The sequence below is a fragment of the Diabrotica virgifera genome, chromosome 6 (genome assembly GCF_917563875.1).
Source record: "Diabrotica virgifera virgifera chromosome 6, PGI_DIABVI_V3a".
NCBI classification, from domain to species: Eukaryota; Metazoa; Arthropoda; class Insecta; order Coleoptera; family Chrysomelidae; genus Diabrotica; species Diabrotica virgifera.
Genome location: NC_065448.1, coordinates 172,280,631 through 172,307,684, shown reverse-complemented (window position 1 = coordinate 172,307,684; position 27,054 = coordinate 172,280,631). Strand labels below are relative to the sequence as shown.

General features: G+C 31.6%; 1 protein-coding gene across 2 annotated transcripts in view; it reads left to right on the top strand.

The window, feature by feature from the left end:
• Window positions 1-27,054, top strand: part of LOC114335080 (tyrosine-protein phosphatase 69D-like) — a 729,328-nt gene that overhangs the window by 471,597 nt on the left and 230,677 nt on the right. For both annotated transcript variants that reach the window (XM_050654333.1, XM_050654334.1), the window contains one exon: window positions 15,323-15,640. In XM_050654333.1, coding sequence (XP_050510290.1) covers window positions 15,323-15,640 — 318 coding nt within the window. The remainder of the gene's footprint in view (window positions 1-15,322; window positions 15,641-27,054) is intronic.

The window sequence follows — 27,054 nt, the reverse complement described above, 5'->3', positions numbered from 1 at the left end:
GAGAAAGGTACATTTCCTGAGTGCCTAAAGACGGCCATCATTATTCCTTTTCATAAGGGTGGTGAAAAATCTAATGCCTGCAATTATAGACCTATCGCATTACTACCGGTACTCTCCAAAATTATTGAGAGACTCATAAAACCCCGACTTATGTCCTTTCTCGTTGATAACAAGATTCTATCACAAAATCAGTTCGGCTTTTTAAATAATAAATATACCACCGATGCCATGTTTTCTGTAAGTACTACATGAGGTTTATCAAGCATTAAACAATAATCTGCACACTGCCACTGTTTTTTGTGATTATGCTAAAGCTTTTGATTGTGTAAATCACATTTTGATAAAAAAACTAGATTTCTATGGAATTTGAAGTATTACTTTGAACTGGTTTCAATCTTACTTGGATAATAGGAAACAACTGGTTAGAGCAAATGATACAGACTCTAGTCACAAAAATGTTGTGTGTGGGGTACCACAAGGTTCAGTATTACGTCCTCTACTTTTCCTTATCTTTATTAATGACATCACTAGTTTAAAAATCGATGGAAAAGTTTTTCTTTTTGATAACAATACCAGTATCACTTGTAGCAACTCAAATATCGCAACTTTTCATGCTACTATAACTTCTGATCTACTCACAATAAAATCCTGGTCCGATTCTAATTTACTCTCTTTTAACGTAGATAGAACAGTAGCATTATCCTATAAAGGAACTCTTCAACCCTTACCTCTTCATAACAGCCAGATCAGTATCGTTGATTCCGTAAAGTTTCTTGGTATTTTTTTAGATAGCAACCTTAAATGGTTCTTTCATATCGATGTGTTAAGCAAGAAACTATCCTCAGCTTGCTTTGCAATAACATCTGTTTCGAAGGAAATGAATTTAGCCTCTTCCAAAATAACATACTTTTCATTGTTCGAGTCCCATCTTCGATATGGTCTGCCTTTTTGGGGTTCTGGTACAACTGCCCAATCCGATGTTATTTTTAAGTTACAAAAAAGGGCAATAAGATATCTGTTCGGTCTCAGAAGAACAACACATTGCAGAAGCTACTTGAAAGGTCACAGGATTCTAACACTAGACAAGACCTAGACATGGCTATTCCACCAGAAATTCTACCTTTGACATCTATTTACCGATCCCATCCAGTGAGTTAGTAAAGAAATCTATATTATATTCTGCAAAAAAACTATACAACCATCTCCATCTACAACTTAAATCTGCAACATCTTTTCCCAAGTTCCGTAAAATGACAAAATCCTATTTATCTAAAAGACCATATTATTCAATAGCAGAGTTTCTTAACCATTAACTAAGAAATTACAGTATTCTTATGTATAAGTAGAATCTTAACCTATATTTGAGTGTCATATGCAGTAGCATAACTTATTAAATTTGTTAAGGTAGATTACGCAATTTGCATTTTTGAAGTTATACTTCTTTACGGGCGTAATGACGGTGAAATTTTATATGGTAAAACCTAGCGACCGGGCGCATGCGCATTATAACTTTGTTCTGATTGGATGTTCAAATGACATGAAAAAATTATCCAATATGGCAGCTGTGGCACAGCTGTGGGACTGTGGTTTGGTTATAATGTATGCTTGTTGCGTTTTAAAATTTGTAGGAAGAGAAACAACAAACAAAAAGTTAGTTAATGGTTATACTGCCTTTTTAAATAGTTTTCATATTATATTTTGGGACTTATTTACATAGAAGAGATTATTGTTGCATGCCAATGTGAAAAAAAAATAGTATGAGTGCCGCAGATCTCGCTTATTCAAAGCTAAAGAATCTTTCACTGGTAAGTGTTTTATAAATAGTTGATCAAATTTTGTTATGATATTTGAACATGGCCACTTTGCACGACGCAAGTGATTGCGAAATTTATTAGTCGTTATACGGGCTCCGATACCTACATTGAACCTACCAAAATACATAAGTAGTATGTAATATTTTATTTACATAATTTGATTACCATCAAACTTTCTATCAATATTCACCTAATATATTGTTTTCTTACTCTATGTTATGTTGTATTTTTTCAATTCTAAATCATTTCAATTCAAAATCAAAATAATTTGATTTACATAAGTTAAAAATGTCAAAAGGTTAATCTGTTTAGTTAGACGATCTTCGCACATAATGACAAGCTGTCTCTGTGGCGAAGTTTTAATGCGAGTGAATCCCAATACAACGCAAATACCAGCCGCGTGGTAAGTTGGTTCGAATCCCAATAGAAACTTTTATTTTTTTATTTTTTTTATACATTTTATGATTGTAAGTATATTTATTATATAATTTTATTTTCAGAAAATACGTATTTAGTTAAAAACTTTTCCGACAATTAATGTTCAGAAATCATTTGTGGCATTTTTAATGTGTTTGTGTGTGTTTTATTTTTTTATTATTTTTGTATATTTATGTGTGTATTATTTATGTGTGTTTTAATAAAAATGTTTGAGAAGTAGTAAGTATAAATTAATTTAATATTTAAATAAAATATAAATAAAAAGTATATTAATTTCGTTTATAATCATATAATAGAAGTATAACTTCTTACGTGCGTACAAAGTACACACACATTCTTTTTTTTTTTTTAATTTTGCAATAGATTGTTACTTATTATTATTTCACTTTATTATGTTTTATTTATATTGACGATTTGTATAATTTTAGTAAATTGTATTTGTTATTGTTTTTATTTATGATTTGTGTAAGCTTTGTCTATAAAATTGTTAAATTTTTCATTACAATAAAGCATATTTCTATTCTATTCTATTCTATTCTACTTCATATTTGCATATCTTTGTGTAGATCCTACATTATAATTTTTTCCGCAAATCGCCAGGAAATTTTGACATTCCTGTCAAAATTTCTTGAAGAAAAAGTCAGGACTTCCTTACTGTAAGGAAATGTCATTTCCTTACTGTAAGGAAATGATATTTCCGTACAGTTGTTAGTGTTCTACATAAATGATAGAAAATTATTAATAATCCATAAAACGTCTGTATGCATTTTCGTACTTTTCTCTTGATTTCTTTGGCAATAATTCTAATGAAGCAGTATTCACTGCCTCAACCAGCTCTGGAGGAGTCCCAGGAATGGAAATTTCATCATCACTTATCATTTTACTTTCGAGAACACCAGCAATTAAATTTATAAGCGTCAAGTTTGACAATTCAACCTCAATACGTTTCCATAGTAACCCAAGTAATTTTATTAGGAATTTCAAAGCACCATTTATTTGGGAATAAAATTATCGCGTTTTTTTTAAATCAATCAATATCTGTCGAATTTTAAACGATTTGCGGAAAAATAGTATGTTTACCTCGTAGGAAAAGCCACATTCCTGGACTCTGTGTTGCTAAGTCTCGGCTTGCGCCTCGACTTAGCAATCTTCACAGTCGTCCAGGAATGTTAAGCTTTTCCTACCCGGTAAACAATGTACTATTTCTAAATCAAAATTTAATAGGAAATTGTCATGGGACAACTTTTTGCACGTTAATTGTAAAATAATTACACAATTTACTTTATTGTAATATTACTACACGTTGTAAATAAATAGGAAGTCAAAAAGAAAAAAGTTTTCCATACATATTTTTAAAATTGGTTACAGAGGTAATGGTGTTTTTAATTCGGACAGGCGCTGTAAAAAATAATTTATAACATTATTTAATAATCTCTTTGTAAGTATACACCGGTATTTTAGGCGTCAACGCCCATCCGGTAGGGATCTATGAGGGAGTATCACCGAGCCGCAAGCCCTTATCCCTTGCTGTACTGCTCCCTCATAAGCTGATCAGATGCCCGCATATTCCAGTCTAAGCGCCAGATTCATATTTACAATTTTAGACTGTCGCGTTAGCCTTTTTGTTTTTCCGATAGCCTGGCTGGGCTTGAACTCACATAGATCACGGCGAAGTGAAGTGAGGGTCAGCCGAGTCGCACTGAGCTATCCGATCGACTTAATAATCTATTTGCCATTGAAAATTGACAGCTAATATCTATGTTCAGCAACTCTATTGATATCATGTATGTGCAATACATGTTATATGATATACAGTGAGGACGTAAAGGTTGGAATAAATTCATTTTCTCGAGAATGGACAATTTTGGAAAAAAATCCCAAAACAGGTCGATTTTTATTTTTAAGTTACGACTTCAATGTTTGTTCAACACATAAATTTGAGTATCGGTCGTTTGCATCCAATGAAACTTGGAGAAAAACTACTTTCGCTATCTAGTTATGATAAACATATTATTGAAATTGTTAGTGTAGGTAAAAATCGCATTAAAATTCAAGTCGATTCAGGTGCTGTTGCGAAAAAATTAGTAAATGAAGATTTTTTCGGGAAAAATAACCTAATTGCATATATTCCAAATTATTTAACGGAAAAAAAGGGTCTCGTTCGCGGAGTGGACACTACTCTAACTGAGAGTTCACTACTTAATACTATTAAATCTAATATTCCCATAAAAAAAGTTCATAGAATGACTAGAATAGTTCAAAGTGACGGTGTATCAGAAAGAGTTCCTAGACAAATGGTTATTATTAGCTTTGAAGGTAAATTAATTCCCCAGTATATTTACATCAACAAAGTTAGGTGTCCAGTTGAAATATATGTTAGTCCGGTTATGCAATGTTTCAACTGTCTTCGTTATGGCCATTCCACGACTCAATGCAAGTCAAAAAAAGGTGTAAGAAGTGCGGTAATGAAGGTAACACTGATTGTCCCGATAAATGTATTACATTTTGCGTTTATTGTAAAAATAGTAGCCACGAGTCAGTTTTTAAAAAATGTCCCGAATATTTAAAACAAAAAAAACTAAAGAAGCTATGGCTAACTTAAATATTTCATTTAAAGAAGCCGAAAAAGCTATTGAAAATCCATGTTGCTTCAGTTTAGTCCAAAAAAATAAATTTGCACCTTTAATGACCTGTAACACAGACTTTCCTCCATTAAAAAGCTCCTCCCCTAAACCTTTAAATTCCACCACTACTTATAAAAATAATAATCACCTAAATATAGCCCCACCTATCCCTAACCCCCCCAAAAAAGGAAAACTACTGATACAACTCCTAATTTTCCTCCTGTGCTTAGGGAATACCCGACCAATTTCTGTTCGGGATCTGTATTTCAATTTGGAAACCATGAACCTCGTAATGAATTTGATATATTTATAGGTCAGCTCAGTGCTTCACTCAAAAAATTGATCAAACAGAGTATCCATGACTATTGTAATTCTTCCTCAAATGTAGAAACTAATTTTAAAAATTACGAAATTGAATTAGAAAATAAAATTAAAGGTATTATAGGTAATATTTTTACATGACATTAATGGCTGACAAAAGTATTAAAATTATTCAATGGAATATTCGTTCGCTAAATGCGAACAGATATTCTTCACAGCAATTACTGTCTGAAGAACGTTTCGACATAGCTCTTTTATCAGAAACTTAATCAAAACCATCTGATACTGTTTGCTTCAATAATTTCAATGTAGTTAATAAAAGTAGAATTAGAGGATATGGAGGAGTTGCCATAATTTTAGCAAATAACATTATTTATAATCCCATTTCATTTGTTAATAATTTCAATCCTAATTTAGAAGTTTGTGGTGTAGATATTAAAATTGACCAAAAATGTATACTATCTTGAGTGTGTACCGTCCATCAAATGTTAGAGTAACAGTGCAAGATTACGTTAGTCTTTTTTCTCAAATTGGCAATGATTGTATTATTACCGGAGATTTTAATGCACATCATGGATTCTTCTCTTCTTCTTGTGCCACTCCTATCGGAGATTGGAAATCATCAAGGCTACCCTGACTTTGTTTGCTGTAAACAAAGTCAGTGTAAACATCATGGATTATGGGGATCAAATTCATGTTGCGTCGATGGTAATATACTAGTAGAAGCATTAGATTCCTTTCCTAATTTAATTGTTGTAAATGACGGGTCGGCTACTAGAGCTACTCCTCCAGGCCATATGAAATCTGTTGTAGATCTTACTATTATATCCTCTAGTTTATGTCCATCCTTTGACTGGACTGTTCTTCCAGATACCTATGGATCAGATCATTTTCCAATTAGACCTTCTGTGCAGAATATGAAAATTGAAAATAGAACTTTTATATATTCGGCTAAATGGTCGATGTCTAATGCAAACTGGGATAATTATAGAAACAACGTATAAAGTGCCTTCAGATACGAACCAAATACAAACAAAACAAACGAAATGATTTTCTTTTTATTAGATTCTATTACTGATGCAGCCAACAAATATTTTAAAATTATCAAACCCTCAGTCAAATCGCCACCATGGTGGGATGATGAATGCCTCACTTCTTCTAACGCTAGAAAAAATTCCTTTAAAATTTATAAATCTAATCTTACCATTTCATACTTCATGGAATATAAGAAGAATGAAGCTATATATAAACGAACTTTCCGCTCTAAAGCTAAATCTAGTTGGGCTCGGTTTTGTTCCTCACTTACTAGGCAAACTTCACCTTCAGAGCTTTGGAAAAGGGTAAAAAAATTCAAGGTAACAAAGAGTACACCACTAATGATAAATGTATGGTAGAAAGGCTCTTTACAAAAATATCCCCGGATTATGTCCATTTACCACTATTTATGCCGAGCAGCTCTACTAATTACCACTTTTTACTAACCCCCATTTCAGCTGATGAACTTAAAGCAAATATCAAGAGTTCTAAAAATACAGCCCCTGGTATTGACGGCATTAAATATAGTATGCTATTAAACCTACCTGTAATTGCTATATATTATTTGTGCAAAATATACAATAATATTCTAATTAAAGGAGATAATTGTGACGCCCTCAAACAATGCCTTGTTATTCCTATACCCAAACTTAACCAGCCTACCGACTTAAGACCTATCTCTCTCATGTCCTGCTTGCTTAAAACTTCTGAACGAGTTATGATAAGCAGATTAGAATGGTGGTGTGAGAACAAAAATATATTTCCAGTAACTCAGTATGGCTTTCGTAGAAATAAAGGAAATATTGATTGTGTTTCTCAATTACCAACTGATATTCAGTTATCATATTCAAATAATAATTATCTATCTGCCATTTATCTTGATATTTCTGGGGCTTATGATAACGTCAATTTAAATCTATTGTTCGAAAAACTGAAGCACATAGGTATTCCACCTTTGTGTGCTTGCGTATTAGTAAACCTATTCCTTAATAGAGAGGTATTTATTCGATGTAATGATAGATTGATTGGCCCAAGAGTAGTGCATCAAGGTTTACCACAAGGCTCAGTCCTCAGTCGCTTGTTATTTAATTTATACACTCTAGATCTTCACAGTATAAGAATTAAATGCAGTATATTACAAGACGCAGATGATTCACGCTTTTACACTGTGAATAAGTTGTATCAACAATGTATTAATTCAACTAAGATGATATTGCGTGACGCAAGAGAGTATTTTTTTAAACAAGGATTTGAACTTACTGAAAATAAATCAGCGGTGGTGTTTTTCACGCGACATCGCTTACCAGATATGCCCAGCATTGTGATTAAAAACCTAAGTTTACTCGTTCATAAACACTATACTTATCTTGGTATTACATTGGACACCAAGTTAACATGGGATGAACACATTAATAAGTGCTTAATAAAACGTGAGAAAAGTTTAAATATTCTTAAAGTAGTTAATCGCTATCGATGGGGTGCTGACCCTAAAATTAATATAATGTTTTATCGTGCATATACCAGATCCATTCTCGACTATGGAAGCATTCTATATGGATCTGCCACAAACAGTCGCCTTAAAAAACTAGATCGCATTCAATATAAGGCTCTACGGTTAGTTCTAGGTGTGCTCAAGTCTACGCCTATAGAGAATCTTTTAGCTGAATCCATGGAGCCTCCTTTACATTTAAGACGACTAATTTTAGCCGAAAAATTTATTCTTAAATGCCAATCTTACAACCAAACTAAACTACTACAAAGAATATGTGACATCTCTGTTTCTAATCTTGTCGACAAATGGTGGCATAACAGGAATTCTCCTATTTTAGCAGTGGCATACTCGAACGTCTCTCAGCACTTAAACAGTCCAGGTGAATTAACTTTCTTTAAATCGAGTTTTCATATATCTTATGCCAATGTTAATGTTTGGTTCCCAAATTTTGACACTGAGAATCCAGGTGACTTTCAGCAACATATAGCCAAGCTTGATAATCCTTGCAGGATTTTCACGGATGGTTCAAAATCAACATTGGGAGTTGGATCTGCTGTATATATTCCGGATCATCAAGAATCCTTGATGTTCAAGTTAGATAAACAATGCTCCATATACTCTGCAGAAATGTTCGCGATTTATCAACCTCTAGAATGGGCTGTCAACAAAAAAATTTCTAACAAGCAAGATGTAATTATGTCAGATTCAAAGTCCTCGTTATTATCTCCAGAAAACTCACGTAACCATTTATTTAAAAATAGCCTTGTCGTCAAAATTTTAGAAAACCAACTAAAGCTACTGGAAAACCAGACTTCTGTAACTTTCGTCTGGGTAAAGGGACACATTGGTATTTCCGGTAACATGAAAGCAGATTTTTTTTGCTAAAGAGGCAATCTTAAAAGGATCGGAAATAATTTGGCTAGATAAAAGCGATCTAACAGCTACTCGCAAGAAAAGTCTGAAACAAAATTGGGATATTGAGTGGTACCCTTTCTGAAATCGAAGCAACAATTTATACACCAAAATTCATCCTATTTTACCTACTGAGCCTTTTGCGTTCAGAAGTTATCCCAATAGAAATCTATATTCCATGTTTATTAGATGTCTCTTTAATCATGCCATTGTCAAGATATACCTCTATAGATTTAACCTATCCGAATCGGATATTTGCGATTGCAATGGATATGTTGATGATATTAATCATTGATTGTTTGAATGCAAACACAATTATGATGCAGTTAAGTATTTGATGATTAAGTATATCTGATTCAAGAACAAATACCTTTCCCACAAAATAATGCTTCTCTTTTATATTTGTCTCGTCGAAATTCTAAAATTAAACAAATCATCTGGGAGTTTTTAAAAAGGACTAAGAGGAAAATTTAACTTGAACTGAATCAGTCTGGTTGAATGTGTTTAGCAATAATTATTGTTTGTTTTATGTTTATACTTTTGTAATATTGTCTACCTGTGAAATTTTATTAAGTAAATTTTACAGGGAGGTTATAAGAATAAAATTGTATAAAAATTTATATTGAAAAAATAAAAAAAAAAATTAAAAAAACAAGTAAAAAGAAAAAAAAATAACAAAAGAAAAAAAAACAAAAAAAAAAGTATAATAAATTAAAAAATTAAAAAGAGAAAAAGATTAAAAACACAAAGAAGGTCTAAACCTCCGCGGTGTCGAACCGGGTTGAAGCCTCAGCGCTGTGTTAAAAAAAAAAGAATGTGTGTACTTTGTACGCACGTAAGAAGTTATACTTCTATTATATGATTTCAACGAAATCAATATACTTTAAACAGTTTCGCTACTACTTTCCAAAAAATTTTTATTAAAACAATACCAAAAATTAAAAAAATAAAAGAATAAAACACACACAAACACATTGAAAATGCCACAAATGATTTCTGAACAATAATTGTTGCCAAAAATTTTAATTAATTACGTATTTTCTGAAAAAAATTATATAATAATATACTTACAATCATAAAATCTATAAAAAAATAAAAAAAATGATATAACTTGCATTGGGCTTGAACCTACTTCCCGTGTATCCCGCCGTACGAGAGTCGGAGCGATTTCAAACTGCACCACATTCGCGTATACGTCATGTTGACATTTTGTTTATATGAATTTTTATTAGTTTGATTTTTGTCGAATTAAAATACAACAATATATAGAGTAAGAAAACGAACGATACATTAGATGAAAATTTGTAGAAAGTTTGTTCGTAATCAGATTATGTAAATTAAAGCATTGCCTACTAGGGGTATAGCATAGCAAGTACTAGGTAAGTACATTATTTTTTTACATTTTCCAAATAGGTATGAAGATAATTTTTTATTGGAATACAACTGAAACATTTAGAATTACGTACCTGTGGCTTTTCAAAACTATTTAAAAAGTCACTATAAACATAAATTTGATTTTATTTCTGTCCTCACAACAATAAAAACTAATATATTATACAACATTTTTGTTTATCGATAACCTCCATATTGAACAATTATTGACAGATCATTTCAACACCCAATCAGAGCCCGTATAAAGACTAATACCAAACTGTCGGTGTGCGCATGCGCGCAGATCAATATAAATTCACCCTCAATCTCAATCGCGCCTAAAGAAGTATAACTTCAAAAAAACATATATTTGTTAGCATTTAGTATTAGTATTAAGTATTAGCATTTAGTTTTTTGTCAATTTCATTTAGTGGAGTCAATGAAGGTTTTCACCTCCGATTTCGTTGAACCTCCATCGATTTTCATGAAAATTGGTAAGTATGTAGAGGATACCTCAAGAAACAAAGGTGACATGGTGCCAACTTGCGCTTTTACCCTGGAGGGGGAGATGCCACCCCTTCTCGGGGGTGGAAATTATTTTATTAAAAATAATACCACTAATCGATAGAGGGACAAATTATAATTAAAATTTTTTATATAAAGTTATTCCAATAAATCAATAGTTTTTGAGTTATTAATGATCAAAAGTTTTGATTTTTCCTGAAAAAATCCATGTTTTAAAACAGTTTTTCATAAATAACTCAAAAACCATAAGTTTCTTCAAAAAAGTTGTTATTGCCAAAATCGAAGATAATATAAAAATAAATGAGCTCCTTATTCCAAAAATCCTTTATTACATACACAAAGTGAGTTATATGCAATGGAATGTATATTTTTTTCCGCGAGTACTCAAATCTTAGTATTCAAGCTTAAATAACAGGAAAACGATGCACTTTGTTAAATATAGACACTAAACATTTTAATAAAGTACTTAAAGTTAACTATCAAAAAGCTATATAAGAAGTCGATAGCATCAAAATTAAGCAAGTTATGATGGAAATAAGAGGACCCTTTCAGATTTCTTAGGGAAGAATGAAAAATGAAACATACGTCATTTCCACAAAAATTAAACTTTATAGTAACCCATTAGAAACTTTATTTATTTTAACATGAGTAATAACTTCAACAATTTTGACCGGTTTAGAATGCATATTTTTGAAAAAAAATACGATTAAAAAAAAATTAGAACTTTTCAAATTTTCGTGAATTTCATTTTCTTTTGATAATAACTCCAAAAATACTCGATATACTTAAAAAATGGTAGAGAACAAAATTTTAGTTTTAACTTTATTTAAGCTTTTTCTTTTTATAATATTTTTTTACGACAAAAAATAACCGAGATAGAAACATTTAAAACCTAAATTTTACTGCGAGAACCATGTAAGCGGGGCCCTTTCACCTTGTATTTAAAAAAAATAAAGGATTTAGAAAATTATGTTTAATACAGTGTTATAGACCTTTTACTTAGCTTTGTAATGGTTTTTGGATAAATCTCATATTTCAAAAATTAACGGAGTTATTAAAAAAAAACCAATAACATTTTTTTGAAAAAATTTTGTAGCGGAGATTTTGTATGTATACAGGTTGTGGGAAGTCCAATAATTAGTCGTTTGTTGTAGGAGATACGAAAAAAGTTTATTAAGGTTAGATTCGGGCATAGATTATATCAGAATTTAAATACATTTCCAAATATACAGGGCCACCCATATTGACAGGGTGAAACAAAATTATCTTTTGTTTAATGGAACACCCTGTATATTTTTACATTTTTGGATTCTCCTCTATGTTTTATTTCTTAAAATATCAGGTTTTGTGATGTCATACGAAGTATTTTAAAAGATAATTACGTTTTTTTTTCAAATTTCATAGCAATATTCACCCCCTGTATAATTGTAGTGATTTGACATCAGAAAATCAATTTATGTTCAAGTGATTTTTAATATAGTCTATTATTGTTAAAAATTATTATTCTAGCAAAACGTTTAATTTTAGCTAATACAGGGTTGGTCGAAACTGAATTAGTGTTTTCTCAAAGTTTGAGAGTATGAGTTTTCTCAAACGGAGCAGCCTGTAATGTCTGTAATGAGCATTGTAATGAAATGCTATTGTATGGCACTTTATTATTTCCCACCCTGCCAGTGAGAACTGAATTTATTTTTGAAATCCCTAACTTTATGTCTTTAATTATTTTAAATATTGTAAACGATTAAAAAACAATCAAATTAAATTGAAATGAATAACCAGTGTATATCTTCCACATTTACTTCATATTTAACGTAGCCTGTACCATAACATTGCACAGATTATTATCCCTGTATAACAACGGTATACCATGAATGTGACTTCATATTGAGAAATGTGCTATATCCAGTCTCACAAAAAAAGGGATTCCTCAAACATAATATATATGCAGACAAAATCAGCCAAAGTGATTCGCGATATCTAATTAAAGGCCGTACCAAGTTGGTTTTGTTGAATATAGCATGAAAGCACGACGATACTTTAGTGATAAGCGTATTTTTCGTAGTAGCTATAGTATGTTTTTTTATATTATGTATTACCTATATTAAATTAGTTTTAGTATGTTTCGTTTATCTAAAAAAATGTAAAATAAACAAAAATCCTGTTTTTCTTGTAGTCGTTTTTTCGTATAGATATTGTTTTATATTGTAGTAAATTGAATTTAGTTTTAGTATGTTCAGTTTGTTTGTAGAATTATATTTAATTAGATTTGCTTTAATTACTAAAATAAATAAATTTTCAATTATATTTTACGTATTTGTGGAAAAGAAAACCTAGCATTAGCGGCCACATTTCTATAACGGCCAATTGTTTTCTATTTTTAGTGGCCGTTATTGTCAGGTTTTACTGTACCAATAATATTTTATTAAATTATGAAACTTATTTAAATAAAAAATTTTTAAACTTGATAAAAGAAAGTTTGCTTAGAATTTACTCCTCTATCTAATTATAGGATTATTTTTCATAAAATAGTGTTCACCAATGAGAAGGGGTAACATGCACCCCCAGGATAAAAGCGCAAGTTGGTACCACATCATTTTTGTTTCTTGAGGTATCCTCTAACTACTTACCAATTTTCATGAAAATTGATGGAGGTTCAACGAAATCAGTCACCTTCAGTGACTGCCTTTTTGGGAATATAAAAGAATAATTTTTTTCGTGATTGTCGATTTGCTAATTTTCTGATTTTTGGTTGCTATAAGGTTTGAAAAATTAATAAAAATTATAAATCATGCACATAAATGTAAAAAACTATTTATTTTACTTAATTTAACGAGATTGCTTGAGCCAGAATGCTGAAATCTGCATTTTTATAATTTAAAAAAAAGGTGGATTTCACCCCTAAAATGCAGAAAGCGCAACTTGGTGCCGCATCACTTTTGTTTTTTGAGGTATCCTCTAACTAATCAACAATTTTCATGAAAATCAATGAAGGTTCAAAGAAATCGTGGGTGAAAACATTCAGTGACTACACTTTCAGAAATATAGAAGAATAAGGTTTTCGTGATTTTCGACTTGTTAATTTTCGGATTTTTGGTTGCTATAAGGTTTGAAAAATTAAAAAAAAATGTAATTCATGCACATAAATATAAAAAAAAACATTTATTTTTCTTAATTAAACGAGATTACTTGCGCGATAATGCGGAAATCTGCATTTTTTACAATTTAAAAAGTAGGGGTGTATTGCACCCCTAAAATGCAAAAGCGCAAGTTGATGCTATATAACTTTTATTGCTTGAGGTATCCTCTAACTACTTACCGATTTTCATGAAAATCGATGAAGGTTCAACGAAATAGGAAGTGGAAACTTACAGTGACTGCACTTTCAGAAATCTAAAAAATAATTTTTAAAAAAGGGGTGTATTTCACCCCTAAAATGCAAAAAGCGCAAGTTGGCACTATGTCACCTTTGTTCCTTGAGGTATTCTTTAACCTCTCACCAATTTTTATGAAAATCGATGGAGGTTCAACGAAATCTGAGGTAATAACTCCTATCCACCTTCATTGACTCCACTAATTATTTGTAAATTAATTTAAGTTGGTTAGGGCCATGAATGTAGAGTATACCTGCCGGTCAATTTAATGTTTCCACCTCCTTTTTTATTTTCTTTGCTTTTTATTGATTTCAGTATCTACCTATGTATGTTTGTGCGTGCATAAGTATTATGTATGTACGTAATCTTATTATATTTGAAATATTGTAGCAAACAGTAATTTAGTATCTAACGTGGCTGAATGGATCAAGTAATCCAAAGCCAATAAAGGAAAAAAAAATTACGACTTTTTGTCATATATATCATACTAGGGACGTCACCCATTTGGGCGTGATAACGTCATCGATGATTTTTTTAAATGAGAATAGGGGTAGTGTCATAGCTCATTTGAAAAGTAATTCAATTCTATATTCAGTAATATAAACATTAACATAATTATTTATAAAGGGTGTCCAAAAAAATTTTTTTATATTAAATTTATTGACATAAAAAGAAGAAGCTGTATAATTTATTTAGTTCAAAATACATTTTACTGCTATCAGAAAACAGGAAAAAATGTTTATTTGACAAATAAATATTGTTTTTTGCAAATTCAAAATTAAAGTAGCCACCCACCTGCCTCTTGACAATTTGAGCATTTAATTTAAGCGAAAAGCAATGCTTTTTTACAAATAAACATTTTTTTTTTCTATTTTCTGAGAGCAGTAAAATGTATTTTGAATTAAATAAAGTACACGTATTCTTCTTTTTATGTCAATAAATTTAATTCAAAAAAAATTTTTTTTCGACACCCTGTATAAATAATTATGTTAATGTTTACATTACTGAATAGAGAATTGAATTACCTTTCAAATGAGCTATGACACGACCCCTATTCTCATTTAAAAGAATCATCGATGAGGTCACCACGCCCAAATGGGTTTCGTCACTAATATGATATATATGCCAAAAAGTCGTAATTTAAAAATAAAAATTGATCAGTTTCGGAATTTTTTTCCAAATTCGTCCATTCTCGAGAAAATGAATTTATTCCAACCTTTACGTGCTCACTGTATATGCAGTATGAATATATCATATAACATAAATAATTATATGTAATACAATGAATACCGTAACTATAATGCTTTTTTATTTATTTTTTTTTTGTAAAGAATAAAATTTTCAGCAGAAACAGTTTGAGGTAGAATTAATTCCCATCAGTTCCTATTACTTTGTTCAGTACAATATTTTTCATTTTAGTTATCACCGAACAAGAAACCTTGTCGATTAATAACATCATCCCAAAATCTGATGGCGCAACTGTTACCATTAAGGATTTAATCTGTTCATCATTGTTTGGACCACTAGATATACAATTCGAGGTAACTTGTCTCAGCAATTGGTGTAGAACCGAAGCACCTACAAATTTTAATAGATCGTATGATCCGAATAATTTTCGGTTCGATGTAAGCGGCTCTTCCATTCTACCTTTCACAGATTATGTTATGGCGGTGAAAATTCACAGAAATAGCGCTTGGAATTATAGTGAATATCGAAATTTTACAACTCTACCCTCAGGTAAATATAAATCTAACTGTTGGTACATAATATAAAGAGTGAGGCAGATAAACGGCCTATTAGAAATATATCGAGAACTAAAGACAACAGAATCTGAAAAATGAAGTGAAGGGGTTTTCAAGAGTGATCTATTTAATGAAAATATTTTCATGTATTTGCTACTTCCGGTTATACCGGAAGTTGCTTATACCTTCGTTTTTTTAAATGGTAACCCTGTATATTTTTACATTCATGGATTCTCCTAAATGTCTTTTTTCTTAAAATATGAGGATTTGTAATGTTGGACAGGGTAGTTTAAAAGATAATTACGTTTTTTTCCTACTAAATTTCGTAGCAAATATTTACACCCTGTAGAATTGTAATAGTTCGACATCAAAAACTCTATTTATGTTCAAATTATTTTTAGTATAGTTTACTATTGTTAAAAATTATTAGTAGAGCTAAATGTTCAATTTTAGTATACAGGGTTGGTCGAAACTCGAGATGAGTATTTTCTGAGTTTTCTTAAATGGAACACCCTGTATTTTAGTATTATAATGAAATATATTTTCTGGTACTTTTTTTATTTCTTTAGCATTCCCTATACCTAACTGCTTTAATTTGTGAGTTATTGGTGATTCAAGCCAAACATTAATAATTGCAACAATAATGTATGTTATGAAAATTTATTAGGTTGGCCGTGAAAATACTCAATTACAAATAATTTTTCGAAAATAAATGTATATTAATCTAGACTGATCTTTAAAATTACCAATAATGGTTGACCTATCAAAATACTTACGTAGTTAACATTGTTGGTGCGATTAACAATTAAGCACAAATAAAAGCAGTTAGGTGTAGGGAATGCTTAAGAAATAAAAAAAATACCATAAAATATAATTTCATTACAATGCTAAAATACTGAAAATTATAGCTAAAATCGGGTGTTTCATTTAAGAAAACTCAGAAAATACTCATTCGGGGTTTCGACCAACCCTGTATACTAAAATTCGACATTTAACTATACTAATAATTTTTAACAATAGTAGAGTATGCTTATAACTTTTAACAATAGTAGACTATACTAAAAAGCATTTGAACATACATAGAGTTTTTGATGTCAAACTAATACAATTCTACAGGGTGTGAAAGTTGCTAAGAAATTAATAAAAAAACGTAATTATCTTTTAAGCTACACTTATAACATTACATAACCTTATATTTTAAAAAAGAAAACATCGAGGAGAATCCAAAAATGTAAAAATATACAGGGCGTCCCATTAAAAGAATGAAGTTATAAGTAATTTCCTGTATAACCGGAAGTAGCAAATAGATGAAAATATTTTCATTAAATAGATCCCTCTTCAAAACCTCTTGATTTAAATTTTCATGATTAAGATGCCTTTAGTTCTCGAGATATTTCTAACTGGCCATTTATCTGCCTCACCCTATAATATACATTGTGAATCACTACTAACGAAGCATGCTTATACAGTTTTAGAAATTTTATTTTTGAACTAGTTTGTACGTTGATAGAGACTACACCGAGAGAAAAAAATTCTTGACATAAAGAAACTTTATTAATATTTAAGAAAGATCGACTTGGCATATTGCCTAAGAAATATATCTTTGTATGTAAAATATAATTTTCTAAAATATTTCAAATAAATTCTACTATAGCCAAAGAAATATTTCTTAAACATGATTGAACTATCACTTTCTGGCAAACTTCAAACCCATTTATCACAAAGAAATTACACTTGATGTTAATTAATTTTATTAGTCATAAAAATATATTTTCTACACATTAGAAAACTATTCTTTCTGAGCAATAATATTTCTTAGTAAGGACTATTATTATTTTACTATTAATAATTTATTTATTTAATGTTAAGAAATATATTTCGCAGAGATAAACGTATATTTAGAGTTAAGTTAATATTTCTTGAAAATAAAGTGATATTACATACGGCGAAATAAATCATTGTGTTAAGGTAAAATCATTATTTATTAATAAAACAAGATATAAAACGTTATTATTACATACAAATATTTTCTCCACCCTTAAACCACTGGCTTCTACACAACAATAAAAGGATGGAGAGGCAAATCCAACTTCCTCAAATTTTACTTCTTTTGTTAATAGCACTTTGTATATCAGCAATTCACTAAAACAAAATCGTTATGTAGAAAGAGTAAACTTACTTTAATAAAATTTTTTTTATAAAGATATAGATATTTATTTTGACAAATTTAGGAAATACAAAAAAAAATAAATACACGGCCCCACGTAAGAACTATAAATACTAATAATAATCAATCATATTTAGTTCAAACATATGGCATTATTTAACCTACATATATTTGTTTATTTTTTTCTTTTTGTTAATGAAATATTAATTATTTATCTGTATAATATTAAGTCGCACAATAAACATTGTTAACTAAAACAAGAGGGAAAATACAACCAATGTAAAACATTGAAGCAGACATAAAAATATGTAATTTTCTTACTTTTTATAATCTAAAAGAGACAGCATACCTAATCATTAAGAAATTTTATTACGGGAAAGTATTATTAGTTTACATCTAAGTCATTTAATACATATTAACTAATTCACGGTTTTCGGCAATAACATTTCTTAACCATAAACATATATTTCTTTTAGACTAACTGATTTCTTTATCTCAAATAAATTAACAGAAAAAATCCTCAGCGTTGCACCCGCCATGTTTGATATAGCGTTATATTGTATATTTTTATAGAAGACGATACATTCAAGAAACCTATTATAGTTGATACATAAGTATACACATTTTTAAAAAGGTACTTACATGTATGAAGTTCTGGAAGGTCCCGCAGTTGGTTAATAACTCCTTTCTTAATATTGTTCTGAAGCTATAAATTATATCATTCTGTCCCAGCTTTAAATTGTGGCATATTTCCCAGTTAGAATAATAAGCTCCTTTATTTCAGAGTCGTCCATCATTATACCTAAAAAGCATATAAAGATACTATTATATTTCTTTTTTACCCATTCGGATACGTAACAATATTATTATTACATCTTAAATTACTCAATTTACTTTTATTTAATACCTATATATGTACGTACCTTCAAAATATCCGTTAATTTTTAAAGTACACCAATAAATCCAACATCCATCTATATGAACATGAACATATCACGCCATCTTGACAAACACTGACGACTAAATCATAAATAGTTAATCTGCGCAATTCTTTTGCGGAAGAAAATCTCTTTGCAAGTAACATTTCGTCATTAATGACAAAGTTTTTATTTTATAACCACAGTTACTACAGAGGGTATTTCTGAAGAATTATTTCTTGTGGTTTAAAATATTTATTTGATTGCAAGAAAATTTCTTGTTCACAAATATAAATATGGATTAACTTAACATTATATTTCTTATACTGCAAAATATTTGTAGTTTTCAATTTAAGAAATAAAAACTTTAGGATAAGAAAATTAAATTTAACCATTATTGTATTTCTTAGTATTGAAGAAATTATCTGTAAGAAATTATTGAGTTGTGTTTAAAAAACTCGTTTCTTTATATGTGAACCGGTATGTTTAGGTTAATAGGATATGTTAACTTTTAAGAAATATTGCTCAAAGAAATCGGTGTTTTAGGAGAAAAGAAATTGTTCTCTCGGTGTAGAGACCTTATTTAAAAAATATTAATATTGCAATAATAAATGAGAAATACTTATTAGAGGTAAGCCATCCGCACACACAGTCACTGCCCATGTATTTTAATGAGTGTCCGCACACAGCGTTACTAGTTAGCAGCCGATCTATAATGCGGAAGTGATCAGTCGAAAGCGGACTGGACGTGCAGGTCGCTTAGGGACTAGTTTCTAGCCTTTTGTGATAATTTATTAAAGTTTAACACGCGAAATTGGCAGAAGAGTCCTTTAATATAAAATTAGTGCAAGAAGTCGAAAACATCCCTGCTTATATAAACCTAATTAACTAGTTTTGATGGGAAATAAGCCACAAATTTACTAAAAAAATTATTTTATTAACGTTTCGACGTCCAAATCGGATGCCGTTGTCAAAATACAAAAAAAATTAATGAATTAAACAAAAATGTTGTTGCTTAGTAAGAAATTCTTCTAATCATTTATTTAATCTGACTCATTTATATCGGCAATTCAGACATATATTATACATTTTAAAGTAGAAGACTTTAAAATGATATTGCCAATATTTATGAGTTGCGTTCCTGGGACGACTTTACTGAAAGATAGTTCATTCGATTACATGAAATCAACTTCAACTCAAGAATATCCGTCACAAAAAAATCATAATATGTGATCTGTCTTTAAAATTACAACTATTACATGTAACGGTGATAATAAATAATAACAACAATATCATTTTAAAGTCTTCTACTTTAAAATGTATAATATATGCATGAATGCCGATATAAATGAATCAGATTAAATAAATTATTAGAAGAATTTTTTACTAAGCAACAACATTTTTTTAATTCATTAATATTTTTTGTATTTTGACAACGGCATCCGATTTGAACGTCGAAACGTTAATAAAATAATTTTTTAGTAAAATTGTGGCTTATTTTCCATCAAAAACTAGTAAATTACAAAAATTCCAGCTTCAGAACAACATATTATGTAAACTTAAACACCACCTAACTAAGCTATTCAGAACAAAGTACAGTCAAGAAGTGACTCGTTTTATTAATTTTCAGTAGCGTAGTGTGCGAGACATAGTTGATAACCAGTTGATAATTCTAGTTACCAACTAGTTTAGTTTCTTTTTAGTAGCTGTGTGTGCGAAAGGCCTTAGTAACTTTAGTTACCAGTCAGTTAGTTAGTAGTCACTGCCCATGTACTTTAATGAGTGTCAGCACACAGCGCTACTAATTAGCAGCCGGTCTATAATGCGGGAATGATCAGTCACAGCGGACTGGACGTGCAAGTCGATTGGGGACTAGTTTCTGGCTTGTTTGTGATATTTTTGTTAAGTTTAACACGCGAAATGGCGAAATTGGCGGAAGAGTTGTGTAATATAAAATTAGTGCAAGAAGTGGAAAAACATCCGTGCCTATATAACTACATATTACATAATTCTTCGAATATTTTGAGCCCAAACTCAAGTATTTCTAAAGATAGACAAGCCTCGACAGAAGTCGAATGTGCTTATTTACCGACCCAGGACGTAAATACCTCGTTTCTTCACAGTACACAACATCCAAACAAAGTATATTATGAAATTGTGGGAAATATAATAAATACAAATAATACTAATGTTTAATTTAGCTACGACTGGCCTAATCGAGCTAGAACGAGTTATTTCGCATTGGACGACCTCTGTAATATTTTGCAGTTTTGGTGGAAAAAAAGTTGATGTTAATTGATAGGAGTCAGAGTGAAGTGAATTTATTGTGTTGTGCCCCTGCTGGTGATATTTCGGTGAGTGAAATTTAGTTTTACTGCACTTACTGGCACTAACTATAAACATTCACAACACCATATTTGCTAAACAAGTTTTTGCTTCTCTTATCAATAATCACAACAAACCTATTGTTGGAACAACTAATCAGCTGTCGATAGGCAGCCAGAATTACGATGAGTAATTACTGGTTGCTGAATATAATATACACAAATAGAAGCCAAAAATAAAAGATCATCTCTAGGGTTGCTTTTGACTACGAGGGCACCCTAAATAAACAAATATGAGTTCACCAACCGAAGATACCACCACAATGACAAACACCTTACAGCCTTCCACTTCGTACACAGCAGCAGTAAAGAAAAATATACAACCGAAAGTATCCTTCCCCAGCAAACAGCAAGCCGTAGTGATGCACTCTGAAGAAGACCTTAAGTTATACGACTACGTCAAATCCATAGGAGACATTATCGGACCACGAAATATATGCTTCGCCTCAAGGATCTCAAACAGCAGAATATGTATTTATTTAACCAAAATCGACCTAGTTGAGCAGCTTATATCCACAAACCCTACTATTGATATCGGAAGCCATGTCCTGTCAGTAAGAAAATTAGTCACACCAGCAAAACGACTGATCATATCTAATATATGTCCCTCAATACCACATGAAATGTTAGAGACCGCCCTGAAAAATATAGGACTTCAGCTAGTTTCTCCAATATCATTTCTACGAGCTGGTATTCCAGGAGATGAATACAACCATATTTTGTCCTTCTGTAGGCAAGTATATTTTGTGCCACCCCATGATAATCCTGAAGTTGAAACATCCCTGATTATTCCATTTGACAATCTTGATCATAGAATATTTTTATCCACAGATAAAATGATTTGCTTCTTATGTAAAATACCTGGCCACACTGCATCAAATTGCTCCACTCCTGAATCTAATCAATTAGAAAATTCGAACAAAACACCTTCCCCTCCTTCTGATATTTTCCAAGTTGCAAGTCTAAACACACCACCGGTAGCTCCACAAGACCATAATTCGGAAACTCCCAATGACACGCAAAAAATGGATATAGATTCAAAAGGTGCAAAGAGACCAAAGTCATCGGACTCGTCAGAAATAGAACAACCAACTAATTCAGAGTTTATCAGACCAGAGCAAGCCACAAAAAAAGCAACTCAACCCAAAAAGAAACTCAAAAGGGACTCTTCAATTCACGATGACTGCAAAATATCTTTGGAATCCAAGAATGCAATCAGAGACCACTACCAAAAATATTCTTTTATGTTACCGGTCGATAACTTCATAGCTTTCTTAGAGAATTGTTACGGTAAATCCAGCCCACTGAGTGAAGCACTTCTGTTTACAAAAAATATAGAAGATCTCCTCTCTGATATTCCAAGATCCACAAATCACTAACAGATAGATCTCTCAAAAATCGACTCACTAGAATTATTAAAAAAATTAAAATGGAACTAGGATCAAGTAATTCTGATGCAGAAAGCATAATCTCGGTATCCTCACAGGACAATTTCGAAGAAGACCATTTCTCTGAAGGTCCAGCCACATCAGAAATATAATGTAATCATTTTCAATTTAATCCAATGGAACTGCGACGGATTTTACCCCCGTCTAGAACGTATTCAACAATTAATTATGGACACGAATGCTGACAATATCTGCCTACAAGAAACAAACTTCAAGCAAACGGACAAGGGTTATCTTAATGGTTTTGAATCACATCACTTTTTAAGAACAAATTACATTAGAGCTAGCGGAGGCACTTCGATATATATTTCTAAAGACTACTATTGTCAAGAAGTACACTTAACCACCACACTAGAAGCCATTGCGGTTACTCTTTGGTGCCCAAATATAATTGCTATCTGTAGCATTTACATACCACCTTCCCACAATCTTACTGAATCTGAACTAATAAATTTAATTAATCAACTGCTAGCCCCCTTTATTTTAGTAGGTGATTTTAATGCCCATAATTCACTTTGGGGATCGGAAAAAACATTTGGTAGAGGAAAAGTCGTTGAAAATGTTCTAAACTCCTCGAACATCTGCATCTTAAATACTGGATCCAAAACACACTTCACCATTTCTAGTGGTACTTTCTCCTCAATTGATCTCAGCTTATGTGATCCAAGGTTAACACCACTTCTAACTTGGACCACAATGGACTGCCTTTATGATAGTAACTACTTTCCTATCTTGATTTCTAATTCTATCAGCAAACCCAGAGCAAAAATTTCAAGATGGAAATTATCTCAAGCTAACTGGAAAAATTTTTCAGACTTCATTGAAAACAAGATCAACCAGGTACAACTGTCAGAAGATCCTGATACAGCACTAGACTCCTTAGTGAGTTTAATCTCCCTAGCCGCTGAAACACACATTGGAACATGCACAATATCGGCTTCTCGAAAAACTGTACCCTGGTGGAATACTGAATGTAAGAACGCTATCCGAGAAAGCAAAACGGCATTAAATAAATATCGTAGAACCAGAACCGAGGCAAACCTGATCAAATTCAAACAACTAAAAGCTATAGCGCGACGAGTCATAAAACAAAGTAAAAAAGACTGCTGGAATAAATATATATCTTCCATATCTGTTGATGCTCCTTCCGGTCAAGTTTGGAAGAAAATCAAACAAATGCATGGGAAAACAACACACTTGTCAATTTCAGCCCTTAGTTTTCATAATTCAATAGTAACGGAAGATGACCAAATTGCTAACATCATGGCAACTCATTTTCAAAATAACAGCAAAGATGACCACTACAAAAATACTCTAATTCCCCATAAAGTTATTTCTTCTAATACAGATCTGTCAGATGACCTTCACGCTTTAAATTCACCTTTTACCTTTCAAGAGCTTACTTTTGCGATATACACGCTAAAAAATTCTGCGGCAGGAACTGACAATATTCCATCCATATTCCTCAAAAATTTAGCTATCAATGGACTTACAAAATTACTTTCATTTTATAATTCTCTTTGGATCAACGGAAAGTTTCCTAACCTATGGAGACAATCAATCATTCTTCCAATTAAAAACCCGACAAACCTTCAATAGAGCCATCCTCATATAGACCCATCTCATTAACTTTTTGCATGTGCAAATTAATGGAAAAATTAATCAATAATAGACTTATCTGGTTTTCTGAAAAGCATAACATAATTAGCTCGGTTCAATCGGGATTCAGACCACAACGAAGCGCAATGGACAATTTAGTATTACTACAAAATCATATAACCGAGAATTTCAATAAGAAACATGATACAGTTGTGGCAGCCTTCGATATTGAAAGCGCCTTCGACAATATTCCAAAGAATGTAATATTACAGAAACTCATCGATAATAATATTACAGGCAATATTTACGCATTCATAGATAACTTTTTAAATTACCGTAAATTTAAAGTTAGAATAAATGGAAGTGAGTCGCATGTTCTCCAACAACTCAATGGTGTACCTCAAGGCTCTGTTTTAAGTTCAACTTAACAATTAATGATATTTCAGAAGAAGTTAACCAACCGGTAAAAGCTCTACTATACTCTGATGATCTACTTATTTACTGTAGTGGAGCAAGCATATCCAGTACATCAAATCTTATTTAAAATGCTGTAAACAACGTATATTCCTGGTCAACACAACATGGCATCAAACTCTCCAACTCAAAATCTAAAATACTAAGATTTACCAGAAAGCAATCAAGTGCTCATAACCCGGAAATATATCTAAACGATGTTGCTTTACCCACAGTAAATCATCATAAAATCTTGGGGCTAGTATTCGATCAGAAGTTAAATTGGAAAATACACTTAAAAAATCTAAAGGACAACTGTGCTAGTAAACTAAACATCTTGAAAACACTTGCACATCATCAATGGGGAGCAGAAGAGAAAATGATGCTGATAATATACAGATCCCTGATTCGTTCCAGGTTAGATTATGGTTGTTTTTTGTACATGACTGCATCAAAATCTGATTTAAAGAAGTTGAATCCGATACACAGCAGTGCTCTGAGGCTATGCTTGGGAGCATTCAGATCCAGTCCCTCAGATAGTTTACACGTTGAAGCTGATGAAGCTCCACTTTGGGTCAGACGCCAGCAGCTACTACTTAACTACGCTGCTAGGATATCAGCCACTCCCAGTAATTTAGTACATTCTTTGATAGCTAACCCCCAAGAAAATATTGGTCTTACTTCGGACAAACTACCCACGATTCGACAGCTACTCTCACCGCTTTTACAAAATATAGACTTGACAGCTACTTCCCCCAATAAGATCTCCTCCGTTCCTCCTTGGAATAAAACTATCCCCAAAATAAATACTACCTTAAGTCAATATTCCAAACATGAAACTCATCCGTTAATTCTCCAACACATGTTCCTAAATATTGTTAGCCAATTACATTCTGACCTAATAATATACACCGATGGCTCCAAGAATAATGGCAGAGTTAGTTGTGCAGTCACAACGTGAACAAAAATCATCAAAACATCGACCCTCCCATCATTTTGCAGCATTCATACAGCTGAATTAGTAGGAATACTTCACGCAATAAACTCTTTATCACATAACCACGCATCTCCAGCAATTTGCACTGACTCCTTAGCATCTATTAATTCCATAAAAAATATTTTCACAAGACATCCAATTGCTAAAGCCATCCATGACTCAATTAACTCACTGACCTCCCAAGGAGTCTTTCCGACAATCATCTGGGTACCCTCCCATGTAGGTATTCAGGGAAATGAAAGATCAGACGCCGCAGCCACATCAGCACTGTCATCAACCAGTGATTCTGAATGTATCCAAATAGACAAAGATTTAAAATGTCATTTTAAACATTTAACAGGCAATTGCTGGCAAACCCATTGGGATAGGCTGCCTTCGAAACTGAAAGAAATTCAACCGAATATTGGTACATTTACACCGCCGAAGATCTGCAGAAAATCAACCGTAGTACTTAGAATACTGAGAATTGGGCATACCAGACTAACCCACGGATATTTAATGGCTTCTGAAGACCCTCCTATGTGCCAATATTGCCAATGTCAGCTGTCAGTGAAACATATCCTATTCGATTGTCCAAAATATCAACATGAACGACGATTTCATGGACTAAAGAGTAGCCTGAATGAAGCACTAAACTCGCCAACTGATTTTATCCACACCATAAGCTACCTAAAAAGCATAAATATTTTCAATAAAATATAAATGTTCATGTAACGTAAATCACTAGTATCTATGTATTAATTGTATGTATGTATTGTTCAATAATGTATAATTGTACCTGTGTCAATGATCATTGTAATCGAGACACGTTAATTCAATAAAAAAAAAAATTTAGCTACCGATATCTTAAGTAATTTTTGCTTTGTGAAGTTTGTAATAAAATCGGTGACCTGGACCACATATTTTTTTATTGCCAAAAATATAGGGCTCAATCAAATGAGCTGTTCAGAAAACTTCTAAAATTGAACATTGAAAGCCCATATAACATAATGCATCTTCTTGCTTTAAACAGAAAAGAAATTTACGATTGTCTGTTATATTTCGTCAGAATAACAAAAATACAAATTTATTAATACCTTTTGCAGCTACCTTATGTCTTTCCTTAATGTATAATATACCTTATCTATCCGAGGCCTACCTTTGATCGTTTATAAAATGCCCTGATCGGCCCCGGGCGAGAAGAGTGTAATCCTTGTGTCAAATCCTTGCCCTCTCTTTTACAAAATTTGTATCTGGCTGTGTGGGTTTTACCTTACAGCCAAAAAAAAAAAGTAATTTTTGTTTAGTAGTTTAAATAGTATTAGCATTGTTGAAAAAAGACATGGTACACAATGGTAGTGGATTTTCCCAATAATTCCAGATTTGTAGTGGATTTGAAAGTTTTCATTTAAATAAATGTTATTTCCTTACCTGAGGCTTAATAAAATCGTTTCTTCCGCTCCAA